The following is a 21,118-nucleotide window of genomic DNA, read 5'->3' as shown; positions in this document are numbered from 1 at the left end:
AACCTGGTTCAGCTTTTGAGTTTTAATTCTTGATGCTTTGTTGGCAAGAGAAAAATGAGTAAAGTTTAGTAGGTTCCCCCCCCTTTTTCTGTATTTTGTAATACAGAATATTTTCATTGTCTGGAATGCTTTATGGTGATAAAAAATGACTTAATATTGATTTTAATTGGATAATAATTTAGTTCTTAACATGTTTTCAAGAGAGATTTTTGATGGAAAAATGAGACAAATGTATCCTTGTGAAGGGAACAGTTCCCATCTTCTCTACATTTAGATATTGGAAACTTGTGATTCGATGTGATTCTGTATTTTAGAATGTCTCATCTGTTTTGTGGTTTTCTATGATGCTTTTTTGAAACCACAAGTCTTAATTTCTTATGGTAAACAGGAGATGGACTCCACAGATCTTCAGTAGTCATTTAATGCAGAGTTGATTGCCTTAACCCAACAGAAATTCCAGCAACCTTATTTCAGTGTCTTTTCTAGAAATTAAATCCTCACTTAAAACATAATTGTTCTTTTATAATATGGACATAGAAGCTATAGCATTGTTTATATTATCTTGTGCTGTACTTTGCACACCCATAATGGTAGTTTGGCTGATGTGGTTAATTTATGTTGGAGTTACTGGGTTCATTCTTTCAAAGAAACAAGAAAAAGAAATATTTTTGTAGTGCAGTATGTTTCTGTATACAATTTTTGAGCTGCATGCTCAAATATGAACAACTTTATTAGTTTTCATGAATTTTGCAATTGAATAGGGACATCATACTTACATGGAAAAGGTGAGATTAGGGGTCATAAGTTTATGATGAAATGTGCTGCTGGCACAACAGTTTCTGACACTACTTTGTAAAGGAACTTTATATCCTGACATCCTGTCAGGAGTGATTCTTTTGATTTAGTGTTTGTCTGAGAAAGTGACAGGGATCCATCATGTGCCTTTCCTCACCACTGTATGAAATGTAACAGCCTGGCTATGAGTGTTTAGTGTTTCAGTATGTTGGTAGGATTTATTTTCCTTTATAGGTGATTGAAACTATTGCTGCAGCAAGAGGCATCATTCATGACTAGAATTTTCTGTTAATGCCATTTAAGACTTCCACTTTTTTTCCTTTGGATTGCTAATGGCATTTTAAACCTTTCATTTAACTAGATTAATAAAACTGTTTTGAGCATTCATCTTAAGAATAAATGCTCAATTATTTCTGTTCCAAGGCATGTATTGACATTAAGCAATCTTCTTTTAGCAAATTTGGAGTGAAGAAATCTTAATAGATTCTGTAGTTTCACTGACTGATTTAGTGTACTTTTGTCTCAGTCTAAATAGAGAATTCATAGGACAACAGTTGAAATTACTAAAGTTATGTTTTGGCAGCAGCTGAATCAGTCTTGAAGAATGACCAAACTCATCTGTATGCTGCTCGCTGCTTCCGGGGGGATTTTTCCTTATAGGTTTGATCTTGGAATAGAAGCAATATATTTTCTGCCTTTTTTTTTTTTCCCAAAACAGGCACACAAGTGCCTTTTGTCTGCTGGATGCATTTATGGTGATTTGAGCATATTCAGTCTCAAGTTTCACTTTTCATTCTTGCACTCTGAGTGCACACAACCTCTGAGCAGTGTTTTGGTCAGTCATGTTTCTGCTTCATGTGGAAAATGGCTCTTTAATGAATAATTCTGTGAAACTCTGAAGAAAAAGAATTATAAAAGCTTTCCTTAGATCAGAGTTCTTATGTATGTGTTCTCTCCATCTCTGAAAGCTTCCAGTCTCTAGTAATCCCAACCAGTACCTACTCAGTCCTACTTCCTTCAAGTTACTCTTTTGTACTTCATTTTATTTAGCAGATGAACACATCTCTGTGTTCATAGCAGTGATAAGTGCTTTCAGTCCTCACTAGGTTCATGATTTTGTCCTTTGTTCCCAGGCATGTGCACTTAAGTACTTTAGAAGTCCACTGCCATTCAAAATGTGAATGTTGGCATTGTGATGTGAAGCCTGTTTAAATATATTCATGTAAGAATTAAAATTAGAAGATAAAGAACTAGAAGAAAATTCAGTGAATATTTTTTAAGGCAATGACAAACTTCTTACTGTATTTATTGGGCACTGGTTTTTGTTACATCTGGTCTCAGTATGGTGTGTGTGACAGTGTTTATGCTTGTTAAGGGGTAAAGGTTTCTTAATCTCAATGGAAGAATGAACCTCTTCAGTAAAAAGTTTTTCTCCTGTAAATGCTTTTAGCTCTCCAAATAATCTTTGTTTTCAACCAACCACTAAAATGACCTAGGAATTGGTAGAGTGAATACTTGCAGCTTTAGTGTTGACTTGCATTAAAAGAAAGTATCTGTAATTTTTTTCAAGGTTGACTACGTAAAAGTAATATTTTCTTTGTGATGGAATATTTGATAAAAATGCCCAAGTTCCTCTTCTGTGACTAGAAATTAACATCCAGGCTTAATGAATTTATAGAAACATGACACAAGTGTATTCCTGTTTTTTCTTTTTTTCATGAAGAAAGACCAGTGGCTCAAAGCAGAAACATCCTCTTTCATATTTAAAAGCTGGGTTGTGGTTTGGGTATGTTTCTGGGTTAAATGCAGTTCAGTTTCCTCTAGACATGGCTGTGGGTCCTGCCATCTGTCCAAGGGCAGCTTTAGTGCATGGTTTGTGAGCCAGTGCCTTTTGCACATGAACTGTTTGCAACTTGAACTTCATGTGGGAGGCAGAGAGGTGTGGATCTAAAATAGTTCATATTTCATTCAAAGGAGGTCAGCTGCTGCTTTTACTGGGATAGGTGAGCTTGCAAACTGCCCTGGCTGCTTGGAAGGTCTGGCTGGCTTGTAGGATGTTCAGCACACTGTAAGCAGGTTTTTTTCTGGAAAGCTGACTTTGGAAAGTTCTCCATCTGATGACACCTGTTAGCAGTGCAGTGTAATCTCATACTGATTGTCACTTTCCCTTTTGTTTCCTCTCTCTGTCTTCTGTCACTGGGGTGGGTGGGTGTCTGCTGATTGTAGTCGTTCTCCTGATGAGTGGTGGTTGTAGGTTATGAGTAATTGTTTCCCTGCTCTGTTTGCTGTTTATTTGAATGCATCAAGTTAAAAAGAAGGGCTTTAACCAAAGCAACTTTGTGCTTATGATAAGGTGCTTTAAAGTCCTAAATCTAAAATAATCTACTCCCATTGTGTGTATAGCATTGTCCCTTTGAGAGAGAGTATGGTATTTTTTTCTCTGGATGTAATTTATTGATTGTGACCTCATATTTAAATTGTGTGTATCACTTTTGGGTACAGACTGGCATAGTTCTTAAATTGATAATGTACAAAACATTCAAAAATTACTTCTCTTGTTTCAAAAATTAGTCTTTCCACTCTTTTTTAATGCTAGAGGTTTTCTGCCTGTGTATATTCCTGTGTGCAGCTTGGTAATACATTTCCCATTATTCCATTGTCATTGGACATCTGGGATGTCTCTGATTCAGGTTGCAGTTCACTTGGATGCAAAATCAGTCATATCTTGGAAAATAATCACACAGTGGTGGAGACTGTGCTGGAAAAACAGTCCTGCTTGTGCTCATTGTATGGAGGGATCAGTTTTGCATCTGAACCTGATCTGTTTTAATGAGCTGCACCCTAAGCTTACTAATGTTGTTAAGGACATCTTGTAATAATGAGAAGTGTTGGGTTATATTTGCATTAATGTCCAGTCCTGGAGAATGAAAGTTGAAGCAACTACTAAGTTTTCATGTGATCTTCAGAGGGATTATACAGGTATCCTGCAGGACCAGTGAAGGCTCTTCAGGGAAACAGCTCAGTTTTTAAAAGTGTGTTCTACAGCCTGGTGACTTCCAATCCTGTAAATAAACACTGAAATCCAGACATCAGTATGATTCCTGCAGATAATAGCAGATTTAACAACAGAACATGACAAGTCACTGTTTAAATGTCCATGTCTCTCATGGAAAAACGCCATATAACTATTTTATATATATATATATATATATATATATATATATATATATATATATATATATATAACTACTGCTCTTCTGCCTTGTCACAATATTGTGTGTATATTTATGCCTGACCTTCCTATGGCATTGCTGAAACTTGAGCATCTTGCTAATCTCCTTCCATTTTCCCAAGCTATGTTTTCACATCCAGCTCCATCATGTTGGATTCCAAACATTTTCAGCATGCAGCCACCCTCTTCCAAATTCCTGAATTCTGCTTTCATTCTTCTGCTCCAGCTCACCTGTTTCAGGGTGGCTGAATCTAAGCTGACAGCCACGTAGGTGGAGGTGGATCAACCAAGGATCCAGGAGGAAACTTAATTTAAGGAGAATGTGTTAAATCTCATTTTGCTTCTGTTGTCCCAGAGAGCACAGAGGTCATGCATGTATCAACAAGTCAGCAGGTCCCTCAGAAGCCCAGCTGGACAAGGAGCAAAGCCCTGTTTGCTGTTGCTGAAGTTGATGTGACTGGGGTGAGTCAGAGCAATGTGGGAGTGCAGCAGAACACCAGAGCTGCAGCAGAGGAGTTTGCAGGCTTTGTCAAGCTGCTCTCTCTGGCTGGAGCAGCATCTTTGCCCTTGCCTGGGTTCCTGTGTGCTCCCACAGCCAGGTTTTCTCCTCTCTTGTTCTGTCTCCTGGTAATTAGAGCACCAATGTGACTCTGCTCAGTTCTGTTTTCAGATAATTAGAGCTTGGCCCATCCAGCAAAGTACATGCTTGTCTGTGTTGGGCTTTGCTCAGGGCCTTGGCCAGGACATCCCTGGTCTGTCATTGGCAGCCAGAAATCCTTTTCATTGCTGCTCTGCACTGGGGTGTGGCAGAGGCTTGGGCTATGAGCAGTAATTGTGTGATGCTGCTGGCTTGCTGTGCAGGGGGAGCAGCCATGGCTCTGCTGTTCATGCTCCAGGAGTAATGAGCAGCTCTGCTGGAGAACAGCAATGGCCTTGTTCTCCAGCCAGTGAACTGGGTTACAGACTGATGCAGACCTCGGGAGGAGGGTAAATGAACTGAATCACATTGCTGGAATTTGCTGTGAAAAAGAATTTGTACATTCAACACCAGAAGGCTAAGGCTCAGTAATTTTAGTTAATTTTACTTTTGCCCTTTGGATTTTGTAGACTTTCATCAGATTAGAGCCCTGAAGTAAAAGCTTAGTCACACTGGGCCTTGTGAGTTGTTCTGGGGTGTTGATAAAAGACAATTATAAATAGGCTGCTTATCTGCAAATCCTGTATTTAGTTATTTACACACAGGTGCCTGATAGAATGACTGAAAATTCTGAAAATCTTCTTAACTATTTATTGAATGAATTATTTAAAATACTTGGTAGTCTTCAAATAGGCCTTTTCTTTTAAATAAATCGGTCTCTGATTAGTGCCATCTGCACATCCCCTTTCGCACAGCAAAAAAATATCCCTGAATGGACATTTATTTCAAGATCCAGCAAAACTTTGTCATGTTTTAGAAACTTCTCCCCAGCAGCTGCTTTTTGGACAGCAAGGTGTCGGTAGTTTGCTTATATTTCTACTTTAGTGAAAGACTCAAACAGAAGAAGGTATGTTTGTGCATGTTGTTGCTTGATTCAGGATATGAGCCAGAACACAAGTTCACAGAAATCTGATGAGAAGCACTAAAGAAAGAACAGTCTTCTGTAGCAGTGTTTATGTAAAACTCCTGGGTTCACAGTTGCTGTAACTCTTGGTTTCCCTGCAGAGGTTTATTATTCACTGAACAGTTTTGATTTCAGTGTTTACAGAAACTCTTGTGGCAAATGTTCATCTTATCTTAAGCTACCCAACTGCATTTTGCTTTGAATTCAGTACTGACCCTATTGAATAATTATCTGGTTTACTGCCCTCCCTTCCTGCCTTCCTCCCTTCCTAATCTGACCACTGTATCCTGTGCTTTTGGAGTAATGTGTGTTTGTCTCAGCAGAGATTTCCCATGTGTCTCCAGAATTAATCTTCCCTTCTTTTCATGTTTTCAGTATAGGCTGTTCAAAGGCCTCCAAAGCTTCAGCTCTCAAGGATTTTACTGTCATGAAAGTACTGAGCTCCTTTGAGATTGCCTTTGAATCTCTAGACACCAATGCTGCTTTCACTATAGGGTTTGAAATTTAGAATCAGTGTTCCAAGTGAGTGAAGAAATGCTTTAGTAAATTGCAGGAATCTACTCAGTTCCAGTTCTAAATATCTGTAGATACACAGGGAGGCAGGAGAAGCTCAGACATGACTGATGTTAATGCATGGTTTTTAAAAAAAAGTATTTTAACAGTTAGTTATGTGGGATTTTGGCATTGCATTTTCCTGGCAATACTTTGTGCAATATGCAGCAAGACTTTGTTCAGGGGTTGCAGTCACATTCTGCCTGGTCTGAGTTACTCTCATGATTCTCCTGAAGTATTACTGGGCAACTCTGCTATTATATTAGTTATCCCAGAGGTTCTTGTAAAATCTTTCAGGCAAGTAAGATATTATTTGCAGCATGATTTATGGTGTTGCTTATGATGAAAATCATGTTTTGTATTTCTCATGGTGTTGTATACCCTCCTGTGTATTATCATTCTGTCTTGTCTTGTGTGGGCAAAATTGTAATTTCAGCATCTCCAGAAAATGAAAATGCCAAACTTCAGAAGGAGTAAAATATCCTGCACTAGGAAGAACATGTCAAAGGAAAGCTTTGATTAATGTAAGTTTTGCTTTGTTTAGAGATCCAGAAAATGATTATACCATGGGACACATACTGCAGAGAGCTGAGTAAATATGGCTGAAAGAATATACAGAGGTTTGCAGAAGTTTGTCAGCATGCAAATAGATGTCCTTGTGTTTCAGCTGTCTTACCTTGTTTCTGCTGTTGGTACATTAGTGACTCAGCATGGTCTTGGGTTTGATTCCTACACCAAACTTCCAAATTCTATTTTAAATTCATATAGTTAAATTTTGTAGTTCCAAGTTACAGCAGAAAATTACAGTCAGAAATACCTACTTTCTGGTCAGAGATTGTCTAAGATTGGAGAATCACTAAATGTTTGATTTGAGAGGGGTTGTGAGGTAGCAGTTGACACACTTTGGAGTCAGTTGTTCACTTAATTTGTTAATGTTATTTCATACCTAATTCTATGCCTTCGTTCTTCCTTCACTGAAGCTTTTTCTGCTCCAGAACTTGTTGGTGGGAATTTGACATCTAGAAACAGTTTTGTATTGAAGGCATAGATTGGAAGTGATCAAAAATGTCTTGAAGTCATAGCTTAAACACATCTTCCCTTGTATTTTTATCAGTCCAGAGTTAATTATAGATCCAGGTGTAATACAGGAGGAAGGGGATTTACAGTTGTTTTTACATAGCCATGTGTCTGTCCCACTGCAGTATTGGGGATGCTTTGGTAGTGAGAGGAAAGGTGGAGAAGTTTGCTTGAGTGCTGGAGTCACCTATGGGGCCCTGGGTACAACCACTTCTGGTTTAAACTGTTTTTCTCACTTTGCTTCAGTGACTCTGTGTTGTAATAAACAGTTATTGAGGAGCTGCTGCTGGTGGGATAGCTGCAGTATGTTTCTTGAAGACATTTCCTCAATTTCTTTTTTTTTTCCCCACCAAACACCTGCTAGTTTCATGTAAAGCTTTCTCTTTATTGTGTTGGAGAGCAGGTGAATCAGGACCCCACATTTACCATGCTTTTTGTGACACTACCTACTCTGAATGTATTTCTTCTTTCCTCTCTGCTTTCCATGCTGTTAATTCAAATCTGGAAGTCGATTCTTGTACAGAAGTCATTCCACAGGTTTTCTCATCCTTGTCACTCTCTGCCTTTCCCAGTTCTTTGCTGCAGCTGGTAGGATGGGGCAAAGAGCAGAACAGCTCATGGCTCAGACCAGGTAATGTGTGGGAAGGGTGCTGTGTTTGTCAGGAGGTGTCACAGAATATCCTTGTTTGGAAGTGCCCCCTAAGGACCATCAAATCCATCTCCTGGGTGGTACAGCCTTAGGACTTCAAGGCTGGGTACAAACTAGTCCAATCTAGCTAGTCCTGGCTGTGATGTTGCACAGATCAACCAAAGCATAAAAAAGTAGCATTTTTCATTGTTTTCATAGATAAAGTGAGTTTTCTGTTTGTACTGGGGTTTTTTTCCCATTTAAAATGGGAAGGTATTAAAATATTTGGTGTGTAGTTCATGTGAATACCAGAAGGTGGCACAACTGGTTTTCCTAAAAGTGTTCTGATTGCAAGAAAAGCACGCGATGCTACTGCGCTTGATTTTAAAGCTGTTGGTGGAATTTTGATCTAAGGATAGCTGCATCAGCTTAGACCTTAGCAGTTAAAAGAGTTATTTAAAGGTATACCCATCTGCCTTTTTTTTTTTTTTTTTTTTTTTCAAATTGTGAAACCCTTGTGTGCAGGGTTTTATAGGTCAAGTTTTAGAAGGTGGAAGTAGTTTACCTGAAAATGCAGGGGGGAAGAAAGGGGCTCTCCAGTATGTGTGCAGTGAAATTCTTCCCTGAACTGTTTTACAGAATCCCAGTTTCCCATGAACACATTGTTTGAATAGCTTGCTTTATCAATTTGCAAAATGAGACCAATTCCTGTTTCTTTTAAGCTCTTTAGCAAGTGCTACAAAACAATAAGTTATTGGTATGGTAACATATAAATGATAGCTTTGTGTGGTAGCACCTCTAACCACAGGCAGATTTTTAGGTGTACCATCACCAGTATGTGAAAAGAGTGTGCAAAAAGGACCAATGAGCCTTTTAATGCCAATCTATTTTCAGATAATGTGTCTTGTTCTAACTGGAAGCTCGGTCTTTGTGCAGTGTTGCCCTGCATTTATTGACAAGCTGGTGTAAGAAGGTGTTAGATACCATCTCATTTGATGCTTTCCTTGTTTGTCTGTCTCTGGAGCACTCATCTCCACTGTGGGGTTCATCAAAGTTTAAATGGAGGCATTGTTTCCATTCAGTGTAGAGAGACTGACTCCTAGAGTGAGGGCCCTGGGCAGGGTTTTGGTAGTGGGGTGTCAGTGCAGGGGTGCCCTGTGCAGACACAGCTGCACAGCTGGCGTGGATTTTACATTAACCCCCCTTTTTGTTGGAATCCTTAATTGTAACGTGTAGGACAACCCTGAAACTTTTGAGGGAATGAGATGCATGGGATTTTTTCACTTTCCTTCAGCTCCCTCTGGCAGACAAAGCCCTGAATTACAACTGCCTTACTTAGAACTATTTCAGTGAAGGGCTTGTCCCAGCTCAAAGTTATCATGGTTGCTTGGTGTTCTCTATGTATGCTTCAAAAAGATATCTTCAGCTGTAGAAAAGTACACTCCTGCAGCTGCAGAAGGTGCTGAAATACAGATATTTCTTGGTTTAGCTGACTCTTGCACTGTGTCTTCATGCATCACAGCTGTGCAATGCTATTTCACCCCAAGGACCTCTACACCATGCACTTCTATTGATTTTTTTTTTTTCCTCCAATGTGATCTCTCCTGAGCCTGCTGTGATTCACTAGAGCAGCACAGATGAGAAGGATGTGACTGTTTTGCATAGGAGCCTGGAGTTATTTGCAGAATTTAGACCCTTTTTTTCCTGACCAGATGATGTGGGTGGGATGAAGTGGTGCAGCTGTGCTGGTGGTGGCTTTCACTGGGCTGAGCCTCCCACCCACCTCTCTGCAGTCTTCTCCTCCTCTGAGCTTCACTGATTTGTTTTCAATTCTAAGGGGGCTGTTTCTGAAGGGGACTTTGCCAGGTAAAGAGATGTGGCCACGTTTCTCAATAAAGATGTAGGGAACTGCTGGTAAAATGACCTGTAAAAGCTGCTACATGGACACTGGTGAAAGCACTGAACTGCACTTTTGAATAGGAGTCAGATGTCTGAAGTTATATAAAAAAAGGTTTGTAATCATAAGTATTGAAAGTATTTCATTTAAATAGTTCATAGTTTTTAAAAATACAAGTAAGACTGCCATTCTTTCATGGGCCTTTCTAAAATCAGCTTGTACTTTTCTTGCTATGTACAATTATTTTATGCAAAGCAGCGTGTCCTCATTTGATCCTAAATTATCCAGATTGCCACAAAATAGGGGTATTGCAGAGTTCTTCCAGTCTGCTAAGTGAATATTTTAAAACTTTAAATCTGCTTTTGGAAATGAATTAATAGCTTGTATGTTTGCCTACCACAATATATTTGAAATAAGTAACTGGCATTTTTCAAAACTTTGCCTAAGAAATGTGGAATTTTCCTTAAATTTATGTTCTCAGAGCTGCTAAAGATGAAAGCAGTTTGTAATTTTCTGTCTATAATTTAATTATTACACAGGAGTTTCAACATTTAGTGATTTAGAAGTAGAACATAGTGGTGTATTTCAGAGAAATGGAATGAGTTCATATGAAGAATCGTTTTTGTGATTGTGTATTTTTGTATTCTGGAAAAATCTAAATGTAAGCAAGGTATGCATTTTGAAAGTTGCAAGTGTTTTTTAAATGTTGATGACCCCTAGAATGGGCCTAATTCTGTGTCATGAATACACTCATTGATTGTACAATGAAAATTTAGTACAAAACTCTCTTTTTCCCACACTGCCAAAACCAGCTGTTCTGGTTTTGGTACTAATTTCACCTGTTCTCATGGTATTTATTTGAAATAATCTGTGGTCCTGAAACTCCTTTTCTAGTGTAGAGAAATTATAGTATTTTTCACTCACTGAATGTGAGAAATTAGCCATAAACAACATTAGTGACAAATTTAAAATTGAACTTTTTGCTGCTTAAGACTTTCGCATGTTCCCGTGTGAAGGCAAGCTGAACTTTAAGTATTTAGGAAAATTTTGTATCTAATATGCTTCAGAGTGTCTGAAGGCAGGTAATTAAATTGATGGCACCTTTTGTGGCTCCTTGAAGGGATGCAGCCAGCTGCAGTGCAGTGGCCATGGCACCCTGGAAGATGCATGCTGCAGTTTTTATGGCTCCCAGGCTGCACACAACGATTTCTGACAACCTGGACTTGAAGCATCAGCATCTTTTTTGAAACCTTTTCAATCTCATTCTCTGTCAGTCCTCCTGAGGGATTCTGGCCTTTGGATAGAGGTGTCAGGAGTGTCCACAGTGGGGACATCAGAGGTGACAGTGCAGTAGGAATTCCTGTGTTGTGAAAGATTTGTATTTTTGGCTTTTAATGAAACTGAGTCCTTACAGAAGCACACAAAGAGCAGGGATCAAGGCTTTGTTCTTGCTTCCCCACACCTGCTCTTCTCTTTTCCTCAGGGGTACTTTCTGTAGGTGTGCAGGACCACAAAAACACACTCCAGTGGATAAAGGTGGTAGAATTTAGAGAATGCAAGAAGACGAAGAGATTCCATATAAATAATGCAAGAATGAAAGAAAAAGCCCACAAACTTCCACTCTAAGAATATTTCCAAAAAACATTACCCAACACATGACACCTGTAGTTTGCAGTTTGCTGTCTGTGGTGCAGAAAATACTGAAGTTGTTCATGGCTGGTGCTCAGTCCTGGCTTCTGTTCCATTACTAAATTGTTTAATATATTTGCAGCATTTGAGTCTGATGTGTAAATGTGTTTAGGCATACTTTACTAAAATAAATTGAGCAGCCAGCAGACTATAAGAGCTGTGGAGAAGTTGTTTAGAAATAAATTCTTTGTAGTTCACAGTTTGACCTAATAAAAATAACTGTTGCTTCAGACAATTATCTTCAGCAGGGTCAGTCTGGCTGCTGTGACTGTGCATTCAGTTTTCTGTGTTGATTTATTAAATATAATCACAAGGGGAAGATGAGCCAGGTTCTCTGAATAAATTGGTGCTAATTCAAAAGCATTTCTTCTTAGTGGTGTGCTCTCAGTAGAGTACATGGACTTAGATCAAAAATTGGAAACCTTCATTAGCTCACTTTGGTTTTACCTCCTACCAAGTGTTTCAAGACCTTATTTTACCTAATAAATTTTACATAACAGTAATTTACCCAAGTAAAGCTGTTTTTTTTTAATATTATAACCTGTGTCTTGTAATTAAGTTAACAGTGCATCTTGACAAATCGTACCTCAATTTTAGAAAAATCTCTCTTCAAGAATACACACAAGAAAATGCAAGACATCTGTAAGTGGCATAAAATAAAACCCACTTTCATGGTAAAAAACACACACTTCAGAATATTTGAAATATTTCTGAAACTTTGTGTAGTTACCAAATATACCTGAGACAGGCTTTAATATTTTAATAACTGAATACTTCCAAATATTTTAAAATGTGAATACTGCAGGGACTGAATTTGTGCATTTCTTGTCTTCCTTTTCCTGCAAGTTTTTGGGAACCTGACTTAAAATTTGAGCAAAATTATTTTACTTAAATAGTTTTAAAAATAGTGGATTGTGACCTTATAGGAAATGGCATGAGTTTTTTTGAATGTTTGCTGTTGCTGAATAATTTCAGAAGTTTCAGACTTGGACTATAAGTTTGTTTTTTTTTCATTTATGAATGATGCAAAGACAAGGGTTATGGACATTTGAAGAATGTGTGAAATGGAGAAACTAATTTCCCAACATGATTCCTTCTCAGCATCTTTGGTTTGCTGAAGAACATATACTTACTTTGGTAGTCTCAAAATTATGCGAGAATTTGAGTCTCTCCCATCTGAGGTGTGTGGAAGGGAAGGGGAAGTGGCTGTGTCAGATGCAGGGTAATGTGTATTTGTCAAATATATATAGAAATAATCTATGTCTATATATAGTGTGTTTATGTATGTATATATATATATATATATATAGTGTGTGTGTGTTTATGTATGTGTATATATATATATATATATATATTCACACACATGCTATATACACAATCCCATATATATAGTATGCATATGTATATTTATGTATAATAATTTTCACACAATAGCATCCTAAAATGTTACTGCAGCATTTTCCTCATTTATACAGAAAAAAAAATGCTGAGTGAGTGGATAGAAAACTGTAGGACTTCTTGTTAAACACATAGGACATGCCCTGACTGCTTAACTTAATATTTAAAGGTTTGGGGATTTTTTTTTCCTATTTGAGAAAGGGCCCCAGATATTGCTATAGAGACAGGAACCTGCACTACTTACAGCATTTTGACAGCAGGAGGGGTTGGCTGCAAACCCAGTTTATCTCACTTCTTTATGATTGTTCCTTGTTCCATGAGCAGTCATCCCAGTTTAAAAGAATCAAATTTATTTGTTAGTAACTACTTTGTAAGCATCTCTGATCCATTTATGAGATGAGATTATGGATGGATCCATTTATTATCCATCACATGCACCTTGATGTCTACAGTACAACTGCTTCTAAAAGCTGCTGTAACTTACATCTGATGTCTGAGGGCTGTTTTATCCCCAGTTATAAAAAAAAATTGAGACAGTATAGCAGGTAAGTCAAAGTACAGGTGTTATTGTCAGAACTGTCTTCAGCAGTTTTAAATTAAATTAAAAAAAAAATTAATTCAAAGACTGTTTCTTTGTAAGATTTAGTAAGATTTCTAAGTAAGACTTCTGATGTTTCTAGAAAAGTTGCCATTTCAGTAAAAGCATTGCCAGGTGCATATGGCCAGTCTTTTTCTGTACTTCAGTATTTGGGGAATGTTTCAGTGCTGCTGTGAGAGGACTGCAGATGTGACTGCAGTGGTTTCCTATGGATTCCTCCTTAGGCAAAGATTTGTTTTCTGTTCATATCAATTTTGGTATGAATATTTTGAGATATATGGTCAAAGAAATTGTATTAATTAACTGACTCATATATAGGGCAGTACTGTCAACACCATCTTTTAATTATTCTCTTCCAGTAATTGGAACAGCTGCAGTTTAATAGTTTAAAAAGCCAGAGGTAGAGGCATGAGAAGCACCCATGTGAAGTGGAAAGAGCTGAGTAAGAAAGCCAATTAAATTATCACACAGTCAGGTTTTTTTTTGGGTACCTGTAGAGAAATGTTACACATCCTTGTTTGCTCCTCTTCAGTTTTGAGACTTGTGCCTTTGCAGCCATATTTAAATTGCTGAAATGATTTGGATATTGAAATGATTACTGCATTTGAGCTCCATGCCTTTGGGAATATTTTGCTGGATTTTGGAGGGTTCTGCTTTATTTTTTTCTGTATCAAAATGCTCTTGTGTGGTGTAGGAGGCATCAGCTCAGCAGGCTGGTGGTCTGAAGATATAAAAAAGATGAGAGCAATTTCTCCTATGTGAAACTGATTTTCTGCCTTCAGTTTGGAGTGAGCTCTACTGCTGCTAATATCATAAACCAGGGATTTTATCACATAACAAATGCGCATTTTAAAATGGAAACATGCTTTTGTATCAATGAGTTTTCAGAACACAGGTGTGGGGGAAAAGAATCTCAGAGCTTTGAATATATTTACTGGTCTAACCACTACCATTTTAAGGTGATTTTCTTGTTGTTGAGTCTGGCATCTTCTCTTATATAAACACTATTCAGTAGGAAATTGTTTGTGACACAAATATTAAGACCTTTCTGTTGTCTGCATTTCTAGCTGTAAATGGGAGATGTACATCCCACTGTCACTTAGCTTTGGCTGGTTTTCTTTCTGGAAAGCTCAAGAAGCCCGAGGTTCTGGAAGTGAGAAGACTTTTCAGGTCATGCTAGGAAGGGTTTGGAAGACTTGAGAAAGTTGTGATGTAGCATAACCCTACTTTGCACCTAGTGCTTTCAGTTCCTCTGACACCTAAGAGATGAATAAAGGGAGAGAGGTAGGTAGCCCGTTAAAGTGGAACAGCAATTTTTTAAACACAGCAAATCACTTGACTGAGCAAGTATTTTTTTCAGTTTTGTTTTTAACAGTTTAAGAACTGAGGAAAAAAGGCTCAACTCATTATCTGTGCAAATTGATAAAAATCCAGCACATCTCTAGAAGTTAACTTTTATTCTGCTTGGTTTTCATACAAAAATTCAGGTGGCATTCAAAGGCTCAGAATAAATACTTTCAGACTAGAACAGTTTTATATTGCCTGGGCTCTGGTACAGCTTTCTGCTGTGCCTTTTTCTTCTTTTTGAACAACTGTGAAGGGAAGTCTTATGGGAAATGCAGAGATGGTTTAAAAGTTTTGTTGGATGCACAGATGCCCCAGAGCTGTGAACACAGTGGGCTGTAAGAGGACAATGTGTTGACAGTTGCTGTGTGTGACACAACGTGGCAGCAGCTTAGCATTCAAAGGGAGGAAGAGGATATCCCCAGAAAAGGAAGAGAGTCACAAGGGATGTGGTTTTAGCTGTGTTCCTGCTCTGAAAATCAGGGAGAGCTTTCAGAAGAAAAGATGCTGTGATCAGTGCCCTGGCAGGGGAACTCTGTGTGTCGTTTGGTCATGTGCTTGCTGAGTGATGCTGTGTGCCTGCTCTTCTCATTTGGGGCCCATTTTGCTTGTTGGTCAATAGTGAAGCAGGATGTAGGTGCAGGGATGGAGGGAGAGGGTGAGGAAATGCTTTCCTCTCTAATCACAAGCACTTTTCAGTCTTCTCTCTGTGGGATCAGAGCTGCACTGCTGTTCAGCCCCAGCCAGGAGCTTCTGGCCTCTCCTAATGTCTCAGCTCTGTAAAGTGGCATCTTGGGATCTTGCCTTTGGTGCCATTGTTTACTTTTGTTCTTCTTATGCCACCTGTTCCTTTCCTTTATGGCTGAGTTTTGTGCAGAAATTCGTGATACTCTGTCAGTTACTTGTCTGTGCTCAGTGCAGCTTTGGAAACATGAACATGGAAATAGTTGCCTAAACCCCAAACACTTTCTCATCTTTTGTACACAGAATTAAGGATGTGTGGCAGACTTGGATAATAAGTAGAATGTAACTTCAAGCAAGTTATAAATAGTAGATGCTTTTAATTTTGAATGTGAACATGCTTGTGAGAAAATTACAGAAAAGCCCCTCAAATGCTCCCGAAATTATGTTTAATCTGTGCAGTTATCCTGGGATTTTCAGCACTTAGGAGTTTTAAATTTAAAGCATATCTCAAATTTGTGTACCAAGCTGATATGTTTTCAGAGCACTTCACTGGGAAATATTTTCTCAGCAAGGAGTATTCTGCACAGAGGTGTAATGCTGCTTTTGGCCCTCAGAATCCTTCATTTGAGGATGAGTGGCAAAGTTATGTAATATGAGAACAGAAAAATGTGTATTCAGTGGTACAACACACTACAGGAGATCAGATTACTTTCCCCATATATTTAAATGTGCAGCTAAAATGTTATTTTGAAGTCTTAATTAAAATATCAGAATTATATACTGAGATGTTCTGTTGACTTAGGAATAGTTGATGCAAAGCATAAAATACATAATAATAGTATTTTCCTTGTGAATATGCAACCAATCTGTGACTGTCAGGAAGAAAATGGGATTTGATTTATTTTTTTTCTCCTTATGTGTGGATAGGTGATTCATTTCTCACATGGTTGTTCTTTAGCAAGTGACAAGAATTTCCCTATTTTTAGAGTACCTGGCACTGCTGCTTTCTTCAATTTTGGATTTTATACATGGACTGTTTGGTGGAGTAGTTTATGCTGGACTTTGGGAGGGGATTTGGTTGGCAGTGCTTGGAATTCCTGTACTTTAAAAAAATTGTTTACTGTTTTTTCTGCTAAGATTTTATTTATGTTGTTTGTAGAGTAAGTGGAAAAGTAAGTAGGACACAAAGAAGAGCAGGTTTTTGAGGACTCATGTTGCCCTCTAGGGTGAACGATCTTGTGGTCAAAAGTGAAAAGTAACTCTGATTTCTGTGCCTGTCTGGATTGACTTCAATGTCAGTCAATGCTTGGGAATGACTTTATGGCTTGAGCTGGATTTTATTTTACTGATCAAAAGAGTATTTCAGGAGTTACTTCTGAAAAAGGGGTCCATTGATTGTCTCTAACTTCATTCTTTTTTTTTTAATTAGTCACGCTGCTCTTAATAAATAAAACATGTGAAGATCTCCTTGAGGGTGGTAGAGCAGTGGAGGCAGAGGCTTTACAAGCAGTTACCAGTTGGCTGCACTCTGTGTGAGCAAGGGAGTAACTGTGTTTGCTTTTTGTATTTTAAGACACTTTCTGTGTAATGGTGAATGCAGAAGCAAAGCTGAGTATATGAATGCAAAGTAATGATTTTTTTTTACTTTGTGATTATAATAGGTGTATCTAACATCTTTCAGCCTGATTTCTAGACCTTCAGTGCAGAGCTGGCACGATGTAGCAGTCTGGTGTTGTGTGTGTTTGTGAGACTGGACACAGTATTGACCAAGTGTGTAGCCAGGCCTGCCTGTTGGCATGTAAATACTTGAATTCTTTTGCTAGAAGTATGACTGTGCTAAAACTACATAGATGGTTTTGCAGGACTTTGTTTCTTAATAGTCACAGCATATAAGCACTATTGTCATACCCAGTGGTGTCTCTTCAGCACCCCAGTTCCTGTGAAATTTTTTGCCTGGGTTAATGCTGCTCATTTGTAATTTAGAACTTCAGAGGAGTGGGAGAGGCCCTCAATTGTTTGTCCAAGGGGTGCATCTGGTTTTGAGTGAGGTTGTCCTGTGGTTTTTTAATTCCTTGCCTTTGGATTTGGTAACAGCCTGCCCCAAACTATTTTCAACAATGGTGATCAGGAGCAGCAATTATTCCCTGGGGATTTCATCCCAAAATTGAATTTACATTGTGAAAAACATTTTGTAACAGTGAAACTTAAAATGTTTCACTGTTACAGAACCCTATCAGAGTGTTGTTAAATGTCACTAGAATGAACAAATTTATAGACATTTATAGAAATAGCTCCTGGTTCAATTCTTTATTGCTAAGTAGCGTGACAGGGTGTTGGCTTTTTAATGAGAGGATTAAGCTGTCCTGATGAATAGAAAAATTGTCATGCTGTACAGAGACTATTCTGAAATCTGCAGACTAAATATCTTAGTGTTGATTTGGTCTGCTCTGGCGATACATTAGAGGTGATGTATTTTTTCCCTGTAAGGTAATCAGTATAGCGGAATCTCTGCCTTCTCTTCCCTGGAAACGTGCTCTGCTTCTGCATGAGATGCTATTAAATTCCCCAGTCCCTTTTTAATCGCTTCCCTGCCCTGCTCCCCGCTGTCGTCAGCCCCGGGAGGTCACCGGGCAGAGCCCCGAGCTGCGGAGCCGTCCCTGCTGGGGACCGGCGTGGCCCCATCTGCTTCGTCAGCTCTGGAGGCAATTTGGGAGCTGCTGGGGGGCGTTGAGAATTAGATTGTTGATAGCGTTCCTACAAAGACTGCTATTAACAGCCTGCTAGTCTCTGCTTCTCTACTGCAGAAGACAGAGTGATATTTGTGTTCCCATATCATGTTGTAAAATGCATGAGATTTTGCTCTTCCTCCTTGGAAATGAGAATAGGAAAATGAGAGCATCCTGAACCAGAAGCTATTAGAAGAGCATGCAGAAACCTGCAGCGATTTCTGCTTTATTTTGTCTTCCTAGCTATGGATTAGAAGGACTGATTTTTGCAATGGGCTTTTTCCATAATGGCATTCTTGTATTGTTTGGTCAGAGCTTGCACAGGAGGAAAACAGGCTGCTGAATTTAGTCACTGATCTCTATTAGCCGTGGCCTAAGGCTATGCTGAGATTTATATCCCATTTGTATTGTTGCAGCTCAAAAGAAGAATGTTCAGAGGATGACAAGTGTATTCTGAGTAGGTATGTTGTTTCATTTTCATATGAAACCCATTTTTTTTTCTGCTTCCATTGGTCAGAAATGAGGTTAATAGGAAGAGAATATAGTACAGTGCTGCAGTGTCCCTGTTAAGGTAGAACAATAGCATCAGAAACAGTACTTTAAAAATTAGCTGCTTTTATTAAATAAAGCTGCATTATGCTGATGTGCAGAGTGCAGTCTTTTCTTTTTTTTTCTTAACATATACTGCAGTCAGTGCTTCCCTAACGAGGTGGCACTATTGTTGAGTTAGAAGGATAGAATCATCATATTGCTTTAGGGGACAGCAGGATTTAAAAGGAGATGCCTTACAGCCCTGTTTTACAGATTGGAAGCATCGGTTTAAGGGCATTGGCAGAATCATTTCCTTGTTCTTCGCAGCAGCCACTGCTGTGTCAGTAGTGTGTGGAATGGAAGTCCTAGTTGGTAGTCTGTTATGGAAACGCTGTTTACTGTTATTGTAGTACCGTGGTGACAACATGCCATTGAAATGGAAAACGAGCTCTCCTGCTATCTGGAAATTCCCAGTTCCTGTGCTTAAAACATCCAGGTCATCGCCACTTTCTCCAGCATACATGTAAGTGAGAGAAATGAGGATAATAAGGTGGGAATTCTTTTTGTGAGACTACCCTGTGGCAAAATTCCCTGATACATATTAAATGACATTGGCACTCCGAATTTTATCTTGTTTGCTATGTAGACCCCCCTCCCGATTTTATCCTGGATGTTTCATGATGGATGTCGTGTCAAGTCTTTCCCTTTTTGTTGAAACGTAGAGAAATTGTGCAGATTAAGCTCTATTCATAATGATACTGTGTATGTTCATTTGAAAAGTTTGTGGTGGTGTTAATTTGTAGAGCTAATCTTGAAATGACAAGTTAAGCTTTGAGGCTGGCAGGCTTTCTATATAGTGAATATGTGAATGTTTCCTTCTCCTGACTATTTCATTTGGAAATTGAGCTTGAAATCACCTGCTGTATTGTATTGCACTTTTGTTCGTGTGAGTTCTTGTAGAGGTGAAATCATCCTGCTTTGGTCTTGTTTTATTCTTTAAAGTCTTAGCCTTAATACAAATTGAATGTCTTCATAAAAAGTTACAATAAAAGCTTATAACATAAATTTGAATCATTCATATCTGAATACTTATGTAGTTATACAGGTTGTCAGTGTAAAGTAGCTTCACAATGTGCCTTTGTCTTGCCAAATCCTGATGCAGCTTTTGTTCACCTTTTGTTGCTGTGAGTTCTGTGTTAGCATATACAGGTGGCTTTTTTTTCTTTCTCTGAAATAAAACTACTCAGGGTACTGAATTCCTTCTGCCTTTATTTAAGGAAGCAGCTCTTCCAAACAGAGGAAGAGTTGCTTTAAAATGCACAGGTAGCAGTGTAGGTGACTTTTCTATCTGGAAATTGCCGTAAAGGCTCCTACGTTCCAATAGAATTCCAGCCTAATACCTACGATATTAGTACTTTTAAGCTTGTATTGCCTGCTTACAGATAGGCTTTGGCTTCAGCTACAGTAGGTACAAGCTGTAAGAGAGAGGTGCACAGGTCCTCTAAATGCTTTTTTAATTGTTGCTGAGCGTGGCACTGTTATGGTGGGGCTGAAAGGATGCAGCGCCATGTGCAGGGTCACTATTGTTCTCAGGAACAGAAAGGTGGGGAACAAACCTGCCTGTGCAAAACCTCTGCTTTTGAGATTAATTCATCTATGACAAGGTGTGGATGTGCTTCAGTCCTTTTATGGGGAGCATCAAATATACTTAAGGCTACCAAAAGGGAAGCTGTTTCCTATAAATTGCTACCTATTCTGAGTTGTTAAAAAAATAGGACTTAAATACTTAAATATAAGGAAAGTATCAAGATGATAAGAGTTGTGAGACATTTGAACCTGTTTCAGGGAAACAGTGTCATTAGTGTTTTATCTTATGCTGTTGTTTTTAAACTGTAGTGGTCTTAAATGCAAGAAAAACCAGAACTAGCCCAGTCTGATGTCTCTGCTGCTGAAAGGGAGCATTTCTTTTGTGTGTTGCCTTTAAAGTGCTAATCTTAGCCCTGAGAATGCTCCAGCCTTTGTGATGGGGATCGTGAGGCTGATTATCTCAGTGTGTTGAAAGTACGAGCAGGTTTAGTGATCATGTTTAAACTATATGATGCTGAGATTATTTGGAGCATGAGAAATATGTGATCAGCAGCCTTAATCATCTCTTGATAATGAGTCAATGTATCTCAATGTTTATGGAGACATTTCTTTATTGGCACACAGACCTGGAATTAGGAGGACTCGTATATCTAACACTAAAATTATTCATATATTTTATTATAAAGACTGAGAAACATTACAAAATGGCACCTATTTGATTAGACAATATAAATCAACTAATTAAAAATCTTGGGTTGGCCAGTAAAGTAGGTGATAAG

General features: G+C 38.5%; 1 protein-coding gene across 6 annotated transcripts in view; it reads left to right on the top strand.

Annotated features, from left to right (window-relative positions):
- The window catches only part of KLHL13 (kelch like family member 13), an 81,067-nt gene that overhangs the window by 24,457 nt on the left and 35,492 nt on the right, over positions 1 to 21,118 (top strand). The window contains exons 1-2 of one of the 6 annotated variants that reach the window (XM_071442329.1): positions 18,248 to 18,682; positions 19,163 to 19,275. The exons of 3 other annotated variants lie outside the window; for them this stretch is intronic. In XM_071442329.1, the coding sequence (XP_071298430.1) occupies positions 19,178 to 19,275 (98 nt within the window). In that variant the 5' untranslated portion in view covers positions 18,248 to 18,682; positions 19,163 to 19,177. Of the gene's footprint in view, positions 1 to 18,246; positions 18,683 to 18,817; positions 19,276 to 21,118 lie in introns of those variants that run through there. 2 more of the 6 variants (XM_071442335.1, XM_071442330.1) reach the window with 2 other exon arrangements.

This window comes from Agelaius tricolor, unplaced genomic scaffold (genome assembly GCF_023055355.1).
Source record: "Agelaius tricolor isolate 1412-34295 unplaced genomic scaffold, bAgeTri1.0.p SCAF_17, whole genome shotgun sequence".
Lineage (NCBI taxonomy): Eukaryota > Metazoa > Chordata > Aves > Passeriformes > Icteridae > Agelaius > Agelaius tricolor.
The sequence above is the reverse complement of the archived record's forward strand: the minus strand, read 5'-3'. Positions and strand labels throughout refer to the sequence as shown.